The 24,427-nt window shown below is 41.7% G+C and overlaps 2 protein-coding genes across 2 annotated transcripts; one reads left to right on the top strand and one right to left on the bottom strand.

Annotated features, from left to right (window-relative positions):
- Positions 1 to 26: 26 nt before the first annotated feature.
- Positions 27 to 24,073, top strand: nrn1a (neuritin 1a). Its single transcript, XM_077509467.1, has 5 exons — positions 27 to 217; positions 1,081 to 1,168; positions 17,534 to 17,817; positions 20,466 to 20,613; positions 21,788 to 24,073. The coding sequence occupies exons 3-5, from the start codon at positions 17,778 to 17,780 to the stop codon at positions 22,023 to 22,025; spliced, it is 426 nt and encodes a 141-aa protein (XP_077365593.1). The 5' UTR covers positions 27 to 217; positions 1,081 to 1,168; positions 17,534 to 17,777; the 3' UTR covers positions 22,026 to 24,073.
- On the bottom strand, positions 7,253 to 14,873 carry LOC144009646 (coagulation factor XIII A chain-like). Its single transcript, XM_077509462.1, has 17 exons — positions 14,861 to 14,873; positions 14,688 to 14,754; positions 14,320 to 14,611; positions 13,896 to 14,144; positions 13,696 to 13,814; positions 13,525 to 13,632; positions 12,933 to 13,107; positions 11,983 to 12,121; positions 11,548 to 11,651; positions 11,248 to 11,336; positions 11,017 to 11,170; positions 10,833 to 10,945; positions 10,520 to 10,691; positions 9,280 to 9,434; positions 9,060 to 9,196; positions 8,883 to 8,988; positions 7,253 to 8,003 (listed from the first exon to the last, which is right to left on the bottom strand). The coding sequence occupies exons 2-17, from the start codon at positions 14,724 to 14,726 to the stop codon at positions 7,932 to 7,934; spliced, it is 2,223 nt and encodes a 740-aa protein (XP_077365588.1). The 5' UTR covers positions 14,727 to 14,754; positions 14,861 to 14,873; the 3' UTR covers positions 7,253 to 7,931.
- Positions 24,074 to 24,427: the final 354 nt, after the last annotated feature.

The following is a 24,427-nucleotide window of genomic DNA, read 5'->3' as shown; positions in this document are numbered from 1 at the left end:
CGCCCATCCCCGTGCCTCACCCCCTCCCTGTCTGGTTTCTTCGTCCAGTAACTTTTGTTGTGGTGCCCAAACGAGCGCAGCATCCGAAGGCGGAATCTCGCGAGACTTTTCGCGAGAGCATGTGGACGAGGAGGATGCTAACGCTAAAGGCCTAGCTTGGTTTAGCTTGGAGCTTCAGACTACACAGCTTATCCCGTTTGCCAACTTTTGCACACCTGTGAGTAATTTAAATCAACGTTCAGTTGAACAATGTTGATTATTTAACTATGAGAGATGAGCTGCACTCATGAGTGTAGACCAATAACTTTGTAGGATATTTGTGTGTTGAAATGTTGATATTGTAAGAAGTTAAACAAGTTCAAGCTTTAGACATTAAACCCATAATATCAAATGTCTGTTCCTGGACACAGCTTAAGATCAAGTTGTTTTGACTATTTGTGTGGCCCATCATGCTTTCTTATTGAGTCACTGTTGTCACTTAGTCATTCTTTGTACGTAATTAACTTGTCTAACTTGATATAGTCCTTAAATAAGACAACTTTGTGTTTTGAGATTGTAACAAGCAAAGACGTTGAACCAGAAGACAAGTTACTGTATAATTTCAGTGTTTCCCATACAAGTGTGTAATATCCAAAGCAAGAGGACTTGACTAGTGTGCCCCATCAATGTGTGTGATAAACTAGATAAAATGATCATGTCGTCTGAGATGTCTTAAGAGTGCATTTACCCACATAATCGGGCCCAAAACGGGTCAGCGCAACAAACTATTATCGTGTTGATTGTTTCCGACAAAAAATCTTAATGTGTGTGGGAAAATCCGATGACTCCTGAGCGGTAATTCAGTGAGTTGTGTTCTTGATGTGTAGCCGCTGTGACAGACAATCTTAGAAGATTTGAAAAATTATTCTGTGTGTATGGGGCCTAACCTGAACAAGTAGCATCATGTAAGGTGCACTTCCCATCGTGGCCACTCGGGCGGTGCTCTCATGTAAACTGCAGTGTGGATGTTTGTGATACAAATATCTGAGGGCTAAATTTAAACGTCCTCCGTTGCTGTACTCCTTCCCACATTCCCTCCAGGCCTCCATCACCCACCACCAGGCCTCCTCCCATCAAGCCCCACTGCTGCTGCTGCTGCTGCTGCTGCTGACGACGATGATGAAGATAGGTAGAACTTGTCGAAGTTTGTTTTAGTCCGTGTTATAGTTGCCCACTGATCTATATATATTACTGGAAAGCCGATAGGTCAAGACTTTAGGTCGCAAGGCCGCCATATTGCTCCATCCCAAGAAACGTTTCTTGGCATATACGATCCTATACGTTTACCGCAGGGGTGTCAAACTCATATTAGCATAGAGGACAATATATTACTAAGTGGGCCAAATTGGTAAAATAATGGTATATAATTTAAAAACAATTGCCGTCAATTATATGCAGATTTTTTCAATTTTTGGGCCACCCCTAAATTACGGAGCTCAACTGTACTTATTGTTTCAAAAAATAACACAAAAGCAAATGAAACGCGGCAACACTTTGCCTGTATAAGTTCCGGATGTGTTAAATCTACCTGTTAAAAAAAAATAAAAAAATAAATATATATAGTTCCCAGAATGCATTGTGTGGCGCAGTTAATGAAGTTATAGGACCAGTAATTGAATTTGTGCCGTATTTAACACGTTTATGTTGGTCTATGATTAATTGTGGCTGGCTGATTAATTGGTCCAACATTACAATTTTTTTTTTTTACTTTACAAAATCATCTCGCGGTCTGGAATAAATGCCTTCGTGGGCCTGATCTGGCCCGCGGGCTTTATATTTGACACCACTGGTTTACCGTATCAAAATTGGAGAACATTTGAGACAGTACTTATTAGAAACAGCATGATTTATGGTGTTTTAAATTTATTAAACACAAACAAGAGGACTTCAGACGTTTTACAACTTGCCTGAAAGACATGTATAAATTAATATATGCTTATTGCTTAATGATTTTTAGTACCGGAGGAAACTTGTATATTTTTTTTATTAAAGAATTACAACTGTAATTCACCAAAAGATGCCTCTGCCAAATCTAATATTGGGGTCTAAGGAACTGAGCGATAAAAGAAAAAGGGGGTCTTCAAAGCAGCTCATCCCGTCCACTTATTTATTTATTTATTTATTTTACTTGTTAAAAAATAGTGTCCACTAACCCCCCCCCCCCCCCCCCCCCCCCCACCCCGCCTCCGGCCTTATACGAACTGCCTACGAGCGGTATATGTCTCATCTGTACGTATAGCGTATTGTTTGTACAAGTAGTCTGTTCGCGAGGTGGGAGTAACACGATGGCCGCCCTGTGACTTCAACAGCTTGCAATAGCGTATATGGGCTATCGGCTATCCATGAGTCATATATATACAGGTCAGTGTAGTTGCCTGATAGTGAGTTGGGCATTTGGTAGCTCTGTGAGTAGACGTGCATCAATGCATCTTGAAAAAGTAGTGAACAACAATGACCACGAGAAATTTGACTTTGAATTTGACTCATGACTCAACTGTAGTCTGTAAAAATCTCTATACAGTATTCACAAGGAATTTTCTGCAGGAACTATCTCGGTTGACAGTATCCAACTCCGGATATTGTAATAATGAGGGAGTCTGGAATGAAATGACTGATTTGGGCCTTCAAAGAAGTCCCAAACTGACTTTCAAACATGAAAGGCGTGTTGGCATGCAGTTGTTTGAGCGCGCTAGCACTTGAGCTGCTTGACTGCGTGTGATGAGGCCATTGTCGTGACCTTTGGAACCGTTTGGCGTATGCTAATCTCATCACTTTGCTTTTCTATGCTAACCGCTGTACTGAGAGGCAGACGCACACGCGCACCGGGTCACATGACTCACCCCATCACAAAAACAAGAAAAGATGTTAAAGACTGAACTGGGTGATAATATAATATAACCCTAAAGTCATTCTGGTCATTATTTCTATTCTGTTTCACGCTTTTTTTCTTTTTTTTTTTTTGTCGCTGATTGTTTTTTTGTTTTTGTTTTTTTATTTATTTTTTGGTCGGAAAAGTCCTGAAGTTGTCAGACTGTCTATGCTTTTTCAGCTGCTGTCTGTGTGCAGCCATATGTTTGTGTAAACAGTGCGCATCAGTGAGAATGCGCTATTAACTGTGGAAGCCACGAAAAAACGAAAAAGAAATCATCCTCAAAATTGAACCCCAACGAATCAATCAAATGTAAGACTTGACCGAACTTTTCAGGCCTGACTAGCTGGCATGTTAACGCTGCGCAAGGCCAGTAGAGTTTGATCATCTTTAGTCAGGATAACCACCCCCATCCCCAACACCCCCCACCCCCCACCCCTTGAGGCCTCTGGAACAACAAGGTGAAGTCGTGGAAGCATCTGGGAAGGAGTGGCCGGGACACAAAGTTGCGTCTCGGGCAGCACAAAGTGTGTGATGTTATTTATTGGCCGGTCGCCATGGAGATGTTGCCGAGGAGCCAAGCATCGGCCACAATGGCCCTAGAATCATCCATTCACATCATGCGTGGCCAGGATGGAGGAACTCGAGGCTGTTGGGAATATCTCTCCCGAGCCATCTTGATTTTCGAGGGCCACAACTTTCTGATTTTTATCGTTGGGGGGTTGGGGGGGGACAAAATGTCAGCAACGGAATTACATCTGTTTATTGAATGGGACAAACAGTCAAACTCAAAAATACGAAATGAAAACACTCAAGGAGCATGTAGACAGGTGTCTGTAGGATAATAATAGTAATTGGGCAATTAATTAATTATCACTGTTAATTTTGATCAATATTTAATCATGTTTATTAACTCATTCACTCCCAGCTTCTCAATGAAGCAGGCCCTTTCGCTCCCAACTGTTTTACTGGATTTTGACTGATTTTGCAAGGCCCACAGAATATTCTATTGCTATAAAAACATGGAACCGACCAAAAGAAAGATAAGTCTCTTCCATAAGTATATTTTTATCTGTTTCCGTTTTGCAGCAATTAACATGCGAATATAGCTAACTTTCATCATTATTCACAAATCTGCTTAGAATTGTGGGGAAACAGCTTGTTTTCACCATGGCCCTGGTTGATCTGTTATACTCTGCTGCCATCTGCTGTCCGTTTTTGTAATTACTACAATTTTTTTCACCCGTTGTCTGTAGTTGAGAGGGTGCATCAAAGCCTTCTGTATGCTCTAGCATAAAAACTAAAACATAAAAAACGTATATATACGTCTTTGGGACACTTAATACATTTAAAATAGAACATATTTCTATATTTTTGGGAGCAAATGAGTTAATCACAATTATTCAGATATTAATTCATTACTCATTCCTGACTCCCTTTTTATTTTTAGAGAACTATAGTATCTCGAGTTCCGCTATCAGCGATGTAATTGTTTTGGATTTTTCATTTCATCTCGTTTTGACTTTAATAAATAAATAAATAAATAAATAAATAATTAGTTATGATTAGTTATTAGATCGAGTTGGATAGTTTTTATTTGTTTTACTTTTTAATGTTTTGGTTTTGTTTTTTCTTAGTTTTAGTATTAGCTTTATTTTATTTTTTTTATATAGTCCATATATGGAGTTGTGCATACATCCATCCATCCATTTTCTTGGCCGCTTATTCCTCACAAGGGTCACGGGGGGTGCTGGCGCCTATCTCAGCCGGCTCTCGGCAGTAGGCGGGGGACACCCTGGACTGGTTGCCAGCCAATCGCAGGGAACACAGAGACAAACAACCATCCACACTCACAAGCACACCTAGGGACAATTCGGAGCGCCCAATTAACCTACCATGCATGTCTTTGGAATGTGGGAGGAGACCAGAGTACCCGGAGAAGACCCACGCGGGCACGGGAGAACATGCAAACTCCACCCAGGAAGGCCGGAGCCTGGACTCGAACCGGAGTCCTCAGAACTGGGAGGCGGACGTGCTAACCACTCGCCCACCGTGCCGCCCTGTGCATACATCATTTAAAAAAAACAAAAACAAAAAACAACGTGACGGAGTGTCGTAGTGTACTAAGTAAACTACAATTCCCAAACAACTTTTTGACCTTCTTTCTACTGTAAACCAAACAATTAAAAATCAGCCCTGAAAATGAATTTATGGAATTAATTGACAAGGGTGAAAACAAAGGACAGTTTTATGAACATAAAATTTATTTTTTTGTTATCCTTTTTATTTCTTCAAAGCACTCATTTCTATTTTCTGCAATGGCTGGCAACCAGTTCAGGGTGTACCTCGCCTACTGCCCGAAGCCGGCTAGGATAGCCTCCAGCGCCCCCACGACCCTTGTGAGGAATAAGCGGTTACGAAAATGGATGGATGGGTAGTTTTTATTTTGTGAACGAAAACGATTTTTTTTTTTTTAGTTTTAGCTATTTTGTTAATTTTTGTAAACTATAATAAACGTACCCACTTTATAGTCCACCACAGAAAGTTACCTACAATATGAAAATAAGACATTGCCCACCCTTCCCCTTCTCCTTGGCCTCCAATGGCGCGTGGAGGTCACATGACAGTGACACCTGTTGCTAGCATCAGGATGACTAGCGCGAGCGAACTTGCGTCTCACGAAAAAAAAAACATCTCCAGCTGCGCCACGGCAGCAGAGCAAGAAGATGCGACGAGCGAGCTTGCGAGAGGGGGGAGGAGCCTGCAAAACCGGTTTCCAGTAGTGACGGATGATTTGCAGCTAACAGTTGTGTGCTTGCCAGGCCAGCCAACGCTTGTGCTCTCCTTAAAGAAACAGTACGTGACAAGTGTGTCTTCACTTTCACCCCAGCTGCCCATAAAATGGAACCTTTGCTCCGTTATGTTAGGTGCGGGAGAATGATTATGGGGATTACTACTTGAGATGACTCCAACTTGGATGTGCACTGCGTGTAGTGGAACTGGCAGCCGCTAGGGGGCACTGTGTTGCACTCTTAAGTGACCTCTCATCCATCAGTTTAGTTTCAGGGCACTTGTAGACAAAGAAGCGATTGGTCACCAGTCAGACAAACACGTTACTGGTCGCCAGGTAATGTTGGGGTCCATATAGTCAAACAAGGAATGAGTCCCTAGCCGCTCAGATTCGAATCCAGAACCTCAGAACAGCGAGTCACACATGCGGGCTACTAGGACCACACAAACGTGCAGCAACAACACATCAGTCTTAACTCAGTTTACCACGCAAGTGCGCGCTTTCTGGATCAACCGGTTTTGTGATGCTGGTGCATTAGTTACTGTTGTCATGACAACCGCTAACCTGTCTGCCCTGGGGTCTATGAGGCGGGTGGGTGGTTCTGACTTTGTGGGAGGAAGAGAAAAAAAGTAAGTTTTTAGCCCTCAATGGTGAGAAAAGTGAGAATAAGTGACTTTCTTCTAAATAATGCAATCACCAAACAACGCTGTCGTCGTTTTGTTTGATTTGTACAAGAACTATCACAAACACACAAAACATCACACATGCACACACTGGCGGAGATTGACTGTTGTGCTCTCTAGTGGTGAAAGCAGGACCTGCACAATGCAATGTGTTGATGGTAGCACATTGTATTGGTATAAACATGGCGAATCCGAATCCACAAAATAGTCACTTTTCAGGAGACCCCAAAAACAGCATGTTTGTTCTACCATTATCAATCAATCAAAACTTTATTTGTAAAGCACTTTCCAAGCAAGGATTGTAACTCAAAGCGCTTTACAGATTGTCGTCAAAGCGAGCAAGCCATGTTTAACACTTTAGATTGCTCACTAATTCATAAAAAATAACACCCAAACTGGTGGACTGACGATTTTATTTATTTTTTTAAATCAAGTCCAGCGAATACAGTATGTGTGCAGCCTATCTCTATACAGTATTTGTGTTGTATATGGAAGAGGAGTGTAAATTGTTCCATGGGTGCCCACGGATTCAAAAGAGTTGAGTTTAAAAAGTGACAAATTAATTTTGACTAGGGATGGACGAGTACCGATACCAGGTATCGGTAGGAACTAGAAATTAAAAGAATAAAACATAAATTCATGCATTTTTGAAAAGACAAATGATATACTTGGATTGTTATTTGTTTAAAATGATCTGTCATTGTTTTTTGGGTGGAATTTTATATAATAGTGGTATCGGAATTTGATATTGGCATCGGTGACTACTAAAGAGTTGAGTACTCGTAAAACATTGTATCAACCTGATTTTGACTAAACAAAAATAACAATGTATAAAAATAATGGTAATAATAATGACACTTAGAGACAGTGTGCCTTTGACTTTGCTTTATTGTTAGTAAATGAGCAGGAAATGCATTAGAGCAAATAGTTGAAAAGAGAAACAATCACTTGGATTAGCAACATGACATGAAGTGGGCGCCACCTTTGTGCAATTTTGAAAGACCTATGAAATCATATTCCGCAAGAAACAATTCATGACTTTTCTCATCAAAAATGTTCCATTGAAGTCGAGTTTTTAGGGCAAGTGATGACGCAGTTTGACATTTTCACACTCTGAGAGATTCTCAAAATTTCGGCTCTTGTCATCGTTCTGGTAGATATTTTGAAATGAAACTTGTCAGCCAATCAGAGAAGGCCTTCGCCGAGTAGAAGATGAAATGAAATGGTTGAGGAGATATATTGTCAAATAATCTCGCTGGACTGTTTTGCATCAATTTGAAAGTGTTTTGGACCAGATTTTCTGTTGGTGACTTCACATAAAATACTCCACCAAAAAGAAAAAAATCTATTTCTCCTCAACCATTATCGGATTTCGATTTTGTCACATTGCTACTTTGATTTAAAAAAAAAAAAAAGAATGATTTCAGTAATCATTTTTAAATCCTAATGTATTTCTTGACGATGTATGATTGATTATTGTGAGAGCGAATCATTGGCGGCGTGTGATCCACGTGAGAAGCGAATGTCGACCGGGTCGTCTGCGCCCACTTCAGACTGCGGCGTCTGCGGCGGCGTCATTTTCAAGTTTGTCCTCAACTATGAAGTCAATCTTTCCCCAAATCTGCAAAAGAGAAAAAATGCGGATGTTGAGGCAAGTAGGGGGAAGAAAAACAAAGCAGACTACAAAACTAATTTAAAAAAAAGAATGTCATTGATATTTGCATTTGCATTTTCGAGAAGTGAAAGGGAAATAGAAGAGGGCTGCTCGATTATGGAAAAATAATAATCATGATTATTTTAGCAATAATTGAAATCACGACTATTCAAACGATAATTTTTTTTGTCACAAAACAAGAAAATGCTTAAGCATTTAAAAATAATAAGACCAATTTAAAAAAAAAAATAGAAACACTATCATTATGTAAGTTCCTTTTGAACCAAACAGAATGTATTTATTTATTTATTTATTTATGTTTGCAAAAACTTGAATTTTGAGTGCAGCATATGCACTGTGCAGGAGGATTTTTTGGTACAAAACGAGAAAATGTTTCAACGTAAAAAAGGAATACAAATATATAAGACATAAAATTCTTAATTATACAAGTTCCTTTTGGATGAAAAAAAAATATTAAATTAGTTATTTTAAAATTTTAAAAAAGGTGCAAATGTATAAATTTAAATAACTCAAATGTAGTTTGAGTTAGTATTTTTTTTTATATATATTTTTTAGATTATGCTGATTATTTAATTGTGGAATGTAATAAATGAAATTATAATTAAATTTTGATTAATTGCACAACCCTATGGAAGAATAAGAATTGTCGTTGCGTCTGTAGTCGTCCTGAGCTTACGTACAATTCCAACAGACTTATCCTCCTCCAAGTCCTTCCGAGTCATCCCGCTCGGACAGAAAAAGGAAAGTGGCAAAGAAGAACGAGAAGCTGAAGAGGGCCCCGAGTGAGGCTGATGGGAAATGACTTTTTTTTTTTTTTTTTTTTACCTCGCAAAGATTGGCACAAGACATCACGGCCACCAGGGTGCGCTTTCCCTTTATTTGCGGGATGAAGGACTCCTTCCAGTGAAAGGAACCTTGAGGTTGGAGGATGCTGAAACACAAACAAACACACATGAAGACAGCGGCGCGCCACGACATCAGCACTGGAGCGGACGCGCCTACTTGTAGAAGCGTCTCCTGTTGCTCATGACTCGAGGGCCCTCGATGGCCAGGGCGACGTTGTAGATAGGGAAGGTGAAGGTGTTGACGAAGGAGACGGTGACAAACATTTCCTGTCCAACCACTTGAACCCCGCTCACCTGTGGGGGACGCGACACCACATTCGCATGGACTTCCTCTATCACCTGGACCTAACCTCTGCGCGTCTTGTAATGTGCGTTACCGTGAGTTGGAGGCTGGGGGCCTCCAGGTAGATCACCTTCATGGCGCTCAGGTACGTGAACTCACCGCTACCGCCCAGTGTAAAGTACAGGAAGCGCTGGAAGCCCAAGTGCTTCAGGTATTCCTGAGCCGTGGTCCTCACCACCACACGCTCAGCTCAAATAAAAATTGGTCCAAAAAGTATTATTTTCTTACTGCAATTAAATGCTATTCCACTAGATGGCAGAAGATACGCAATTTGTCTGGTCTAGCATCTTTTTGGGGACATTTTTTGTTTTAAAGGGGACGTCAACCGCCCCCCCAAATTTCTTGACAAAAATATGTTCTATGCAGCTCCACTAGTCTAAATACCATATTCCGATCAATATTGTATTAGTGGAATATGAGTTAAGCAGCAAAATCCACCAAATTTGATCAATATCAGAACACTTGACACTTGCTCTCGAGTGAAAATGACATCACAATTGCTCAGGTCTCAGGTAACCACCAATCACAGCTCACCTTTAGAAAACAGGTGAGCTGTGATTGGTCGTTGCTTGAGCCCTGAGCAACTGTGATGTCAGAAAGTGGCAAAATGGCCGCCCCCTGAGATGGATAAAAACGGCTGGATTTTGCTGCATACCTCATATTCCACAAATGTAATATTAACCAGAATGTCACTTTAGACTAGTGAGGTCACAACACATTATCAAGAAATGTTTGAAGGTATACTTTACTTATTTAGCCTTTTTGGCAGTCAAACATAAATATTTTGCCTATGATAAATTTGATATTTTAATTATTTTTCATGTACAATTAGTACCTTTAAAAACACATTTTGCAACTTGCTGTCGACTGAAAATGACATCACAAGGGCTCAGGTAACCAAGCACAGCCCAGCTTGTAAATGTCACATGACCAAACCTATAAAACAGGTGTTTTTTAAAGGTACTAATTGTATGTGAAAAATAATGAAAGTATCAAATTAATTATAGACAAAATATTAACTTTTTATTGCTATAATGGGCTAAATAAGTGAAGTATCCCTTTAAGGTTGACTTCAAAAACTGAAATTCAAATTCAGATGGCACAGCAGATCTCGCAAAGTCCAAACGAACATTTTAAAATGATTGCCAAATTTGACTCTTAGCCACTGCAAGTCAGATCGAGTTGGGGAAGGTCACATGATTCAAATACACGTAGCGAACCTCGGATGATTGGCGACGGACCCTTCCCTTCCCCCCTCCCCTTTGGTGACTCACTCTTATTGGGTTGGAGGGTGACCCCGATGGGCTCTGACTTGAAGCGATTGGACAGCACGCCCGTGTAGAAGACGACGGCGCATGTCACCAGCGCTTTGACCATTTGGACCGTGTCGGTGTTGTTCTGGAACTCCACCACCAGGTCCACGTCCTTGCCCAGATCCACATGAGCCTGCGGACATCATCAGGACACAGATCAAGTCATATTAAAGGGGAGCTCAATACAAAGATGTCAATCGTTACCATTCGTTGAATATAAAGACGTGTGAAGACACAAGGACATGTACTGTGACACGCGGAGGCACTAGGACACCTGTTCAGTGGCGAGTGTGCAGGTGATCGGAGAATCTGCGGCATGCTCAGGGTCATCTCTCACCAAACCGAAGCCTTGGGCAGTCAGCATGGCTTTGCTCTCATCAGGACTTCCTACACGCGCACACACTTGCTTTTGAGTGGAGCCTGGTAGGCGGACCGGGTTGCAATCGGAGTGTGCTCACCTTCGGGGTATTTGTATGTGTGTGTGATGTCGTCTGCAGCATCCACCAGAATGCGCTTAGTGAAGAGTCCCCTCCCCACCAGCCTCTTGTCCACGAAGGTGGAGATCACGTTGCCATATTTGTCCTGTGTCAAGTAGTGGACGTCGCTGTTTACCTGCGGGGGGGCGAACACACGCTGACGTTAACCACCGGAAGACATGGGAAAGGGTGGGGCCGGACTTGGCTGCTGACCTCGGCGAAAATGAAGGGAGCGTCGTAGGCGTAGCCCACCAGACCCTCCTTGACGGCGAGCACCGAGGCAGGGCCGCAGCGGTAGAGACCTGCACAGTTGGGAGGACGTCACAAGAAAGTTCCAGGTCTTAACCTTCCGCTGTGAATGGCAAACTATCTTGAAAGTGCAGATTTTTTCATGTGAAAGTCAAGACAAGACCGATGTTGGTCAAGTCAAAACGAAGTCCTTCATAAGCGCACTGGAGTAAAGTCTGTGACTGGAGTGACTGCCCCGCCAACCCCATGCACAACCCCGCATACCGCCGCTGGTCTCCTGGGGGGTGGCGTCCACCACCTGCCAGCCGCTCAGTCGGTTGGGCAGGTCGCGGCGCGTCATGTAGACCTCGTTCCAGCAGTGGTAGTTCCTATCAGATGGACCAGACCATAGACAACAACACCTTGAGTGTCATAGACACGTTCTGTGTACGTAGACAACATATTGTGTGTGGCAGCTCTGCCCCGTAAACTCGTGCCGCCCAATCAAATGCTTCATAAACTTCACAAAACCAAATTACTATCATGAGAAATATAGAAATCTTAATCTTTTCTTATCTAATGTGTCTACTCCAGAAAACGTAGATGTAGTCATGTGGGTATTCTGAACAAATTACCAAAAATTAATCGGAGTTGTTACAATTCATTTATACGATGTTCAAGGCAAAGTGTGGGTGAGTGCGTACATGCGTGAGGACCCACCAGATGGAGTCGTGCGTATTGCGCTCATCCGCGGATCCGTCGGCCTTGAAGATGAGTTCGATTTTCAGGTTGCGGTTGTTGTCGTGAGCTGAGTTGAAATTAGAGATGACCCTGGATGGGATGCCCAGGCAACGCAGGACTGTCGAAGGAGCAATTATTGTCATTGCCACATTGAGCGTTACAGATGGAGGGACAGTAAACTGGTGTTGAGATCTTGACTGACTGAGATTATGGAGACTTATGCAGCGGAAAAACAGGGTCAACAGCAACATGGAAATTGTCTGTAGTAGAGCCTTTTTTTAAACACCCGTTGTATGTCGAGGGAGTCCTCGAGTTAAGGCGCACTCGACTTAAGGCGTTTCGACTTTACAGTGGTTACGCCAAGTCCGCCATTCTGGACCCGTCCGCCATTTTGGCTCCTCGTCCGCCATATAGCCCGCAGTGTTTTCCCCTCATCCGCTATTTAGCCCTTAGCTAGTGCTAGCGCTTGTGCATTTGTGGGAGTATCTTTGGCTTTTTCGCCCTCTTTTTTTTTTTTTTTTTCCACATCATGGCCCCAAAGAAGAAGAAAGCTATGTCTTCTATCAATGTTGTCAGCAAAAAGAAAAGCAATTACCATGCAAACGAAGCTAAACGTAAAAAGAAAGCAGAAAGGAGAGACACTGACTTGGGCTTCAGTCAGACAGTCGTACAGCATCTTATTATAATAATAATAATTATTATTATTATTATTATTATTATTATTATTATTATTTTAATATATTTTAGATTTTTTGTGCAAATTATTTTTAATGCAAATATTTTCTTTAATGGGGGAAATTCGACTTAAGAAATTTGGTTTACATCGCTAGCGTAGGAACAGAACGTCGATGTAACTCGAGGACTCCCTGTACTGTTTACATGAGTTAGGAGTGTGAGTACATTTTGTACCCACTAGAGGGAGCCCTTACAGGTGTTGAAGACTCCGGCAAACACCCAGCACTGGCCATAGCGCACAGACCTGCCCGTGTTGGCATATTGCAGCAGGATATTCGTGCTGCCCACCCACAGGGTTGGTGCCGTGCCTCCAGAAAAGTTCTCGCTCCAATTGCCCACCAGGACGCCTTCTTCATCCTGGGAGTTAATCTGTGAAAGCAAATGTCGAGAATATGCTGAAGAGACTGATATGCTATGATATGGAGACGATAACAATGAGCAGAAGACTGGAGATACAGCGAGAGGAGGCAGAGATTTTCTTTGGGAGTGAAGAGGTTGGACGCAAACCCTTGTGATTGTTTAATTATCCCTCTGTGGATAAATAAAGTAATTGATTGATTGAGGCAGAGGATCAGACAGTATCGGTAGAAGGATGCTGGAAATGGAGCTGCCACGTTGGGAGGCAAAGAGTAAATAGCAAACAGGAGAGTTCTAAAACTTTAAGATAGCAAAAGCGACAGAAGGGAGAGAAACGTTGCATGTGGCCATGCCTCAACAGGGTCATCCCGAAGAAGACGGGAAGCAGAACTGTCTTGGTGCAGAACAAGAGTTGCGGTCGGGACTCACCAAGGCGGAACCTTTCCGGACCATGCTGATGGGGTCGCCGCGGTTCTTGATGGGCATCCGGCACGCGTCCAGGATGTAAATGCACGCATCCAAGATGCCGCGGTCAAACTGCAAAAGACGTGCCAGGTGTCATTCGTTAGCCTGTGACCGTTAGCCGGTACGTGAACACACCTGTCCATAGGCCCAGTCGCGACTCAGCAAAATCTCCCTGGAGCCCATGTAGATGGCACCGGTTTCGTTGAGAACGTACTCCTGCCGTCCTTGCTCGTCCGGATAATACACGACATCATCTGCGGACCGTCAAAAGGAAACGTCACTGCTCTAAGTGAGGGAAGACGTGGCAAACTGTTTGGTGCAGTGCGCTCACCCACCGCTATTCCAGCAGTTGAAGAGGATGTAAAGGTCGGTGGACGGACGCCTCTGCGTGCGCTGCATGCCATTTCTGGTCACGATGGCGACGTACATACGGAACTTGCCCACGATGGTGTCGGCTTGCGGTGTGATGCCCAGCAGGAGCCACGTGCCCCGGGATTCTACGACCCGACCAGGCCAGCGACCCTTGTGGCGCGAGCCGAAAGACGAGTACTCCAGTGTGCGCTTACGTTCCGTGGGCTTCGAACCTGAGGATGGAGGAAAATTTCAGAATTGAAACCGACAAGACTCATCAAGTCATGTCGCCCGAGTCAAATCAAGTCTGCTGAATTTCACAAGTTTTAGCTGTTTAGTCTTATGTCTGAACTGAGTCAAGTGACATGACTGGGGTGTTCAGCAAAAGCGGTCGACGTGGAAACTCACCAATCAGGAACTCCAGCCGGAACTTGTCCCTTGGGGTGACGGGCCGGGAAAAATTGACGTGCAGGAGGAACTCCAGACCCCGGCGGATCACCAGATAGTCGGTGTTGTAGACTTGGGTCCTGTGCTTGGGCATGTTGATGTCCCTGCACATGTCCACGTCCTCCACGCGCAGCATTGATCCCAGACTTCGCGGGTCCGCTTCATCGTCCTCGTCGTCGTCGTCGTCGTCGTCTTGTAAAGCTTCTAACAATAGAGAATCGTCGTCGTCGACATCCAGGTTGCTGGTGGACGGCTGCGGTCACATTTTGCTTTGTCTTATTGTGTGCTAAGCTGAACTAAAATCATTGCAAATTGCGTCTCACGCTCACCGCCTCGTTGTAGCGCCCTGTTGTGTCTATGTTGGCCATAGATGGAAGATGGAAAGACAATCACAAACTAACAAACAGACACAAGATCACAAAGGGACACCGTGTGTGACATTTGACATTCAGTACACGCCGGAAGTAAGCGAATAAAAGCGCAACATGTGTGCGTGTCTTACCTGTGTGAAGGAGGCGCTGTTGTGACGACATGTTGGAGCCTCTTTAAATAGCCAAGTGACTTCCTGTGCGTCGTGCATCATTAGGCAGCAAGTACTTCCTTCTTTCCAAAATAAAAGTCTCACTTCCTCTGACCTTGAGCGTCCCGCGCGGAGGTCACCATGACACGCCACTGCCGAGGTCGATTGAGCAACTTCCTGTTTTGTTGAATGATGACAAGTGGTGCAAGTGGTTAGCACATCTGCCTTACTGTTCTGGTGTTGTGGGTTTAAATCTGGACTCTGGAATTTTTGTGTGTAGTTAGTAGTGTTGTTCCGATACCAATACTGCATTAAAACAGTGGTATTGGTTTCGGTGACTACTCACAAGTAACATGCCGATACCATTAATTCCAATGCTAATATAGGATTTTGGATGCAGCATCTTGTGTGTTACTCATGCACAACATACACTGATATGTGACATGTTCACTGCATGCCGATCTAAGATATCCTATTGGTCCTTGAATGCTCTGAACCAATGGCAGGACAGCTTTTTCATGTTGCGGAAAAAAAAAAACTCAAGTATCGGTATGGTATCGGTATCGGCCGATACTGCAAAGCTGGGTATCGGTATCGGGAGCCAAAAAACGGTATCGGAACAACACTAGTAGTTAGCAATAGCATAGTGTGCCCAAAACATGCTAACGTTTTAGCATTTTATCTTCATGGATGAACAACAAATTGTCCACTAGCATGATTGCTTGTTTGTTTCTTTGTGATTGATTGGCAATGGATAGAAAAAGTCTACACACCCCATTCAAATGTGGGCTTTTTGTGATATCGGATTATGAGAAAACGTTTTACCTGTAAAACTCCATAGATTCTTTTTTTTTTTCTTTTTGAGAGGGGAAAACATCTGAAATGTTATGTTGCACAAGTGTGCATACCCTCTTGTTAGTGGGGATGTGGCTACGTTCAGAAATCACATTGAAGCTTACTTTAAATGTCAGTCACCGCACACTTGCCACCATTTCAAAAATAAGCACAAAGTTTGGATGTTCTAGTAGGCTTTCCTGGCATCTACCTTGTCTCAGCCTGCAACTGAGGATTGTATCGTGATAGGAGGATGCGAACAAAAGCACCTCAGTAGTGACCACATACGGGAATGAATTCAACGCAAAAGTCCGCAACCTCAACAAGCCAGGTGACTTCAGGCCATTCAACTTTTCCACATTCTGTCACCTTTAGAAGTGAAATACATTCCATTTGCCTCCCTCTCGCAAATGAAATGCTTGTTGTGAGACAAAATGTTGAAAAGCTCAAGAGCTATGATTATGTTGGCAAAACATGTACAAGGATTAGCAGCAATTATGATGATTTCACCACAATGAAGATGTAACATATCAAAAGCTTTTCTTGAACTACAAGTGAAGAACAAAGTGATGAGCAAGAGTTCAACTTGACTGAAGAAAGTGGAGGAAGGAAGTGGAAGGTCACCACAAACAAATAAAAGCGGAATAAACTTTTGGATGCACGGTCAGCATGAAAACATTTCGCACACGCACAAAATTATTTCACCATAAAATAAAAAACATAAATTGATGGCGGTGATTATTGTTGTTCTTATTATGGAAGTTGTCTATCCTTTTGAAAGTTTGGCCTCCAGAAATTGGCGAGTCTTACAAATGGATGCCATTTTCATGACTTTATGCTGCTCAAATTAAAACAGTTGACAAATGGAGAAAAGCAGAAAACACTCAAAAAAGGGTAAATATTCCTACTCACTACTCATCTTGAGCCTACAAAAATTTATCAAAGTAATCATTTGTTTTTCTGAGGACACGCCAAAAACAAAACATAACCGAAGGCAAAGGTCACAGCACACTGAGGTCAAAGGTGAAATAAATGCTGGTGGAACATTTGACTAAGTTAGCGTCAAGCTGCTAATAGCCTTATTTTTAGATTCTTCAACTCCATTCTTTGCGTTTTCCTCTAGCGCCACTTGGGGACGCCAGAGAACACCTTTTAAAGTGCGCGCACAGCCACAGGGCTCAGAAGGCTACTGCTATGACGTCATAGTTTTGCCTGTCAATATGTCAATAATAATCATATTGATTGACAATATACACACGTCATATACCACATATATCGAAAGTACATTATACATATATACAGTACTGTGTATATTAATAGATATCGTAGATATTTTAATATAATTCGTAATATAAATTTGTAAAAAAAATATTTAGAAAACACTTGTGACAAACTCATGTGAGTCTATTTATTGCTGTAGAATAACTCTCATGGGCATAGAAATTTCCTTTTTAACTTCATATTGCAAATTAATACAATTTAAAAACATAATTTTGGCTGCTGGGAAAATAAAATGTCAGTGTCATGAAAATAATATTTACGCAATGACTGATGACGTTACATTCCCTCGTAATGATTGGGGGAAGGGGGGGGGATTATGCAGCTCATTTTCTCAAATACATTTTCCATTTTTCGTTCCTTTTGGATGTTGATTTAGTCAATAATGATAATCATAAAGAAAATAGGAAAATTACACTGAACGGGGGGGCACTTGAATCGACCTTATATTTGAAGCATGATGAAATATGGTCAAAAAATGACGTCAGCGTGCGCAAGTTGTCGTCATGACGTTCAAATGAACAACTTTTTTCTTCACTCCAGGTCAGATTGTGTTGCAAAGAACGAAAAGTGAATGAAAGAGGCTCTCCGGTGACGGTAAGGAGGAGGAGGACGAAGAAGAGGAGGAGGAGGAGTCTCGCTCTCCCTTTTCCCGCCACGGAGGAGGAGGAGGAGGAGCGTGTGCGTGCTTGCGTGCGTGCGTGTGACTTTGCGGGAATGCGCGCCTCCTCTGCGGCGTCAGTCCCGTCCGTGCGTGCGAGCGTGCGGGCGTGCGCGTCCACCGAGGATGGCGGGAAGCCTCGTGCTCGTGCTGGCGCTTCACTTTGGTAAGTTGAAACCACGTTTTGTTTTGTTTTTAAACATATATCATCATCATGATCATTATTCAATGACGGTTATTCTGTTTGAGATTATTTTCAGATAGTCACCTTGTCGTCACACGTGACTGAAAATGCATGAGACAATTTGATTGTGTTTTACCCACATAAGGTGAAAATTGTTCATTTCGTGTCATGTCATTATTTCATTTGAATTTTGGCACGTGATCACTACAGTGTATGTGTGTGTTTTAATGTAATTGTGCGCGCGCCGACCAGGGGGATCCCCCCCCCCCCCCCCCCCCACACACACACACACACACACATCTTCTTCATCCTCTAATTCATTTTCCTCCTTGTTCACTTTATTTGTGGGAAAAGTGGCATTTTGCGCGTGACACTAAAATGCACAGGTGTGTGTGTGGCGCGTGTGATTGCGCGCTCAGCGCCGAGGCCGCGCTTATTTGTAATAATAATAGGCTAATAATAAAAATGGTCATCATTATGATCACGTTTTGTTGTTACGCTAAAAAAATATATAGAAGGAAGAAAACGAAATACTGAACAAAGATGATGTCATTTTGTTAGCCGTGCACGCGCCTTCCCGCAGAATGCGGGTGCTCGATCGGCCCGGGCGGGCTCCGTCTATAATCTGTCGCCTCATGCGCCTGCACGATTTATGATTTTTTTTTTTTTCCCCCATTCTTCTTAATGTTGTTGTTGTGATTGATTGTTGCATAAGAGCGATGTGTGTGGAGGTGTGCGCGTGCGTGTGAAAGACTGAGCATGCACGCTCTTTTTCTTTTGCAACGCTCGTGAGCGCGCGCGCTATCGAGAGCATCCTCTTCGTGTTTGGGATGATTTTTTTTATTGTCTTATTATTATTATTATCGTAATTATTACCGAGTCACAATATCCTTCTATATTATTGGCATTTACATCAACCGTATTTCATAAATACAACATTGTTATTGGCATGTTGTGAATTATTATTCTGACTACTCGTTTTTAAAACATTGATTTCATTTGACAAGACTGTACGGGGCTCGAATTTCGTTGCAAGGAAACGAAATCAGTCACACGTGCGTGAAAACACGTCCTCGTATGTGTGTAGCGGGGAGGGGGGGGTACGTGCCTGTGGTGGGTGTGTCGCACGCACCACGCTGCTTTTCTGCACTGCAGGAAAAGTACAGTTAAAGGTATACAGCAAAAAAGACGGACAAGACAAAAAAGTGAAGGAAAAACAACGTGGCAAATACAACAATCATCAATTCAAAACGGGAAAACGAGACAAAACCATGCACTTTTCGAACGAAAAAAAAAAAAAGGAAACCAAAATCAGACCAAAAAAATGTTTTCCGTTAAATGAAAAAAGAAAATATCGTCAAATGTGTGTAAGCGGTGGTTGTAGATGTATAAATATTCATGCTGCAGCTTGACGTAACGTGACGTCATTTTTATAGGGAAAAAAAAATCCCAAATAACGTCTATTCAAATTTCAGTTAAAAATTGCAAAGTAACCAAATGTAAATTATAAATAAAGATCATATTGAAACGTTTCAATTTTTACTATAAGGTTCAGCTTGACAAACACGTCATATTATTTTTGGTGAGATGATTGGATGGAGTCCGACCAAAAACCAAATGAAAAGCGGCCCAAATTGAGATGAAACCAAAAATGCGAGTCTTGAAAATAAAACGATCTTGAAATGTACGTGAGCGGAAGTGCTGCCTTTGTATTTGTGCTGACGTCATATACCTGCGAGGATTTCTCGTTCTTGCACGAGTTTGCGTGTCCTCTCATTGTGTCCATCACTGACATGTAACAGCAGCAGTAAACTTGGGCTGCCTCCAAATAATGATTATTTTAATAATTGATCCATCTGTCGATTATTTTCCCATTAATTGATGAATCGGATAACAGTTTTTGTTCTATCCCTTTATTGGAAAACAAAACATTAATTCTTTTTTTCCCCTCAAAGTCTCAAAGTAAAAGCTGATGTTTGTAAATGTCTAGTTTTGAAGAAGAAAAAAAAAGATTAATAGTCTGCTTTCATGGAGGACAACAGAAATCGATTATTGGGGATTTGGACAACCGGAAGTCAAACAATTAAGATCCCTAAACGATTAACAAAAGAGTCATCATTTCATTTGATAATGGATTAGTTGTTGATCAACTAATTAATTGTTGCATCACTACTAACCTCCATCAAGTTTCAACAGTCAAGATGTTTATTTGTCATGTTCATAGTAAAAAAAACAAAAAAAAAACATTAAAACTGAGCAATGAAACGCTTGCTTATGCAAAGAATATATATAAACAAATTAAAATAACGAAAGATGAATACAGAAGTAAACGGAACATAATTTTTAAAAATAACGACATTTTTTTTTTAAAGAATACTGTCAGTGTGCAGTAATAGTCTAGTTAGTGTCAAAAGGACAAATTATAATGTGCAAAACAAGAATTGCACAGTGTAAACGTTAAAGTCAACCGGATTTTTTTATTTATTTATTTAAAAAAAAAGGTGAATTGCACATTGTAAACATTCGCGTGAGCAGTATCATGTGACATGTGGCTTATATGTGTCGAATAACACGCCAGCGTGTTTCTCTAAAATGTAGTTTAACATTGTTGTGGTCGTGTTTTGGGTCAGTGTGGCTGCTGCAGTCGATGCTGGTAAGCTCCGCCCACTGTGACGCCGTCTTCAAAGGCTTTTCCGACTGTCTGCTGCAGCTGGGAGACAACATGGCCAACTACCCGTCCGACCTCGACGACCAGCAGAACCTGCACAAGATCTGCACGTACGTACGCATGCATCAGTTTCATCGTGCAGCTGCAAATAACCGTTTATATTAATTTTTTTATTCATCAACTGCCATTACCTTTTTAATTCAGCCATTAATCTGAATACAAAATATTTTTAAATTGCCGTCCCTTTATTGGAAAACAACACATTATTTCAAATTAACGGGTTGGAAAATGCACAAATGTCAGTTGATGACAATTCCATGAAAACATCTGTCAGAAAAAAATTGAGATATTTGCAAGAAATTTCTTGTTTAATGAAAACCATGTTAACATTTTTTTTTAACTAATACGGCAACATAATAATAAAGCAGACATGGGCATTTTGTGAAATGACAAATATGATTACATTTTATTAATGCACAGCATTTCATTTTACACAACAAACATGTTAGCATATTTATGGGAATGCGTTAGCATTTTAGCAAGAAAAGCAAGCTAGCATTTTATTCAAATAAACTTGTTCGCATTTCTCTCACCCTTGATGTTACATTTGTTTACTCAAGGCAACATATCATTTAATAAATGAGAGACTGTTGTTTTATCTATCCAGTTTTGTGAAGGAGTCCTTAATCGATTGTAGCCATGACGACGATACTTAGCAATGCGGGCTAATTGGCCGTGGAGACAAGCCCCGCCCCCTGCTGTTTCAAAGGCCAAATGTTTGTCGTGTGGGCGGAGTTTGGTGTCCTCCGCCACACTTAAGCACACTTTCATGAGGGCGGCACGCCCACTCCAGATGGCGCGCACGCATTCATGCGCACGCACACACGCCGATTGAATTGAGTGACAGCTTTATCGCAGCGGGGAGGGGGCGTGGCAGGTCGGGACTGGTTAACACGCCTCACACAAGCGCACACGCCAATTGTTAGCGTGAACACACCTGGGTCAAAGGTCATATTATGGGCTCGTTGCATACACGCTTCATTGGTCACATGGTGGCCTGTGGGCGGAGCTACAACCCCAATGAGGAGAGAAAAATGGCCAGACAAGATGTTTACTACATTTTTTTCGTTCACAATTTTATTGTTGTAAGATTATGACTTCACAAATGTGACGTTACCTTATGATACAACTTAATTCTTGCAATATTCCGACGTTAGTTTTGAAAACATACATATTCTATATATAACTTTTTCTTGTTCTTGTTCCCTCCACCCCTCCTGACAGCTACTGGGACGACTTCCACTCGTGCGCTAGCACGGCGTTGTCCGACTGCCAGGAAGGCGCCAATGACCTTTGGGAGAAACTCAAGAAGGAATCTCGCAGTCTGGATTTTCGCGGGAGTTTGTTTGAACTTTGCGGTGGGGGAAACGGCGCCCCGCCCAGGTGGGGCGCGGCCAGCGGCCTTGCTGGGGCGCTCCTGGTGGCGCTGCCCGCCCTGCTCATCTGGCTGCTGTTACTTTAAGAGACACCCACAAAAAAGAAACAAACAAATCAAAAGAAAACAAGAACAACAACAACAAATGGAGAAAACAACAGACAGGCAGGCACGGGCTTGTGTTTGCCTTCGACTTTGCCTTGCAGACGCTTCGTCCAATCACACGCCCACCATGACGCTTTGACGCCACTTTGATGAGACTTTGAGGACATGCCAGAGGACTTTCCCAAAAAAAACAAAAAAACGCCATCACCGGTCGTGTGGGTGTCGGTCGGGCGGAACATTCCGGTCCCGAACACGAGCGTCACGCCAAATTGTTATCCTGCAATATGACTTGCGAGGCTAATACTTTTAGCGGCTAGCTTGCTAACTTGCGAGCTAGCATTATTTTTTGTTCTCCTTTTGGCTGTGTTGGGAATCCCTCCATAGTACTGCCCAAGCTATGTCAAAATGCATATATAGTGATTAGGGAATATAATTGTCGATTTGTTTTTAAATATTTTAGTGTTCTAACATTTTAGTGTTTTAACTTTTGAGGGTAAGAACGATTTAGCCTTCATGTTTTACTGTTCTCATATATTGATCTCTTATCATTTTAATAATTTGCATTTTAACGTTTTAGTAATTTAACATTTTAACGTTTTGCATTTCAATGTTAAGTTTGGCCTAGTTCCAAAGTTTCAGGCCGGGCAAGTTCTCGTGATTGGCAAGTTGGGAATGGTGAATGATTAGGAACGCAGTCATCGACAGTACAAAGAGTTTTTCGTTGATTCCCAACACAGTCAAAGTTTGTTTACAGCGCAGACAGGAAGTGAGTATTGTTGAATTGCATGATGTCACTTCCTCACCCTTTTTAGGACATGAGCACAAACGTCGGCTTAGCGCTACACGCCAGCTAGCATGGCGCCTCAAATCCAAGCCTTTGCGCTAACGTGAGCCAATGCTAACCGGAGTTAAGTTGCGTCAACGAGAGTCTTTTGTTGAGAAACGTTTTCTAAATGAAGCGAAGTTAGGCTTAAACACTAGATGATTTATGAGCGGCTAACAATAATTAGCTGGAGTGTTGACGCTAGGAAGTATGACTTTTGTCATACATCCGTTAACAGCGTTTGGCTAATGGTCATTTTGTGCTGTAAAAGCAGCGTTTTAATGTTTAGCGATTTAACGTTTAAATGTTTTGTTTCGACAATTTAGGTTTTTAAGGTTTTAGTTGATAACATTTTAGGTTGTTAACGTTTTGCTGTTTTAATGTTTAGTGTTTTAGCATTTTGTGTTATAACATTTTAGCGTGTTAGCCTATTAGTGTTTTACATTTTAGCATTGAAACATTTTTATGTTTTAACGTTTTAGTCTTTTAACATTTTGTGTTATAACATTTTAGCGTGTTTAGCCTATTAGTGTTTTACGTTTTAGCATTGAAACATGTTTATGTTTTAACGTTTTAGTCTTTTAATGTATAGGTTTGAACATTTTAGGTTTTAACATGTTAGCGTTTTAACGTTTTCAGTGTTTAGCGCCCAGTGCGCGTGCTTCCACGTTAGCTAACATTTAGCAAAGACTTTGTGACCAGAGGAATGAAGGTTATTTTGTGCTGGTTTCCTGAAATGTTTGACAAGTTGTTGTTTTTTTTTTGTTTTTTTGTTTTTTGTATACGTGAGTAGAAAGGTTAGCGTTAACGTTGTTGTGTTTGTGATCTCGGCAAAAAATAGATAAAGAAAACAAAAGAGCAATACCACAATGACATCACGGCCAGTGTAGCTCCAATCAAACAATCAATAACCATTCATGAATAAATCAAGACTGTTGTGTTCCAATAAATAACAAGTAATAAGATTTAATAATAATAATAATAATAATAATAATTACATGTTCATGTCTTAGTTTGTTTCTGTTTGTTTGCTCGCAACTTTTACAAATCATTCCAAAAACCATGCATCAAAAGAGGATTTATGATGTACTTTAGAGAAAATATTCTTAAGAAAAAAAAGATTTATCATAGAAACTTTATTCCACCTTTATTGAACATAGAAATACCAGAAAATGATTTAGTGCAAAATAAAAATGTTTGAAAGGAAGTCTGCGACGTCACTCTGTCTTTTTTTTTTTTTTTTTTTTTTTTTTTTTTTTTTAATGTCCACACCCACGCGTGCATTCATTATTAATGAGCAGGCGCACACGCTCAGTCAGTATATTGATGGTTGAAAATGAAGATGAGGACCCCAAGCTTGCATCTTTAGCTTGCTTGCTATGCACAAGTCGAACTTGCAAACGCCACACGGGAAGGCCGCAGTCCAGATTCGAACCTACGACCTCTGAAATGTGAGGCGGTTGTCTTTTACGTGCCTCCTGCATCAAAAGGCTTTTTTTTCCCTCTCTTTTTCTTTAAGGGTTAGGTTAGGATTTCTATCGGCCCACGTTTATTTTTTTTT

The sequence above is a fragment of the Festucalex cinctus genome, chromosome 20 (genome assembly GCF_051991245.1).
Source record: "Festucalex cinctus isolate MCC-2025b chromosome 20, RoL_Fcin_1.0, whole genome shotgun sequence".
NCBI classification, from domain to species: Eukaryota; Metazoa; Chordata; class Actinopteri; order Syngnathiformes; family Syngnathidae; genus Festucalex; species Festucalex cinctus.
Note: the sequence above shows the minus strand (reverse complement) of the source record. Positions and strands in the feature narration are given on the sequence as shown.

Bases quoted from the DNA above. Each gene is read 5' to 3' on its own strand.
- nrn1a (XM_077509467.1), top strand. From the start codon at position 17,778: ATGGCGGGAAGCCTCGTGCTCGTGCTGGCGCTTCACTTTG. The intron at 17,818-20,465 runs GTAAGTTGAAAC...GTTTTGGGTCAG, and splicing joins CGTGCTGGCGCTTCACTTTG to TGTGGCTGCTGCAGTCGATG. The intron at 20,614-21,787 runs GTACGTACGCAT...CCCTCCTGACAG, and splicing joins AACCTGCACAAGATCTGCAC to CTACTGGGACGACTTCCACT.
- LOC144009646 (XM_077509462.1), bottom strand. From the start codon at position 14,726: ATGGCCAACATAGACACAACAGGGCGCTACAACGAGGCG. The intron at 13,633-13,695 runs GTGTGTTCACGT...CGTCTTTTGCAG, and splicing joins GCGACTGGGCCTATGGACAG to TTTGACCGCGGCATCTTGGA. The intron at 13,108-13,524 runs GTGAGTCCCGAC...TTGCTTTCACAG, and splicing joins TCCGGAAAGGTTCCGCCTTG to ATTAACTCCCAGGATGAAGA.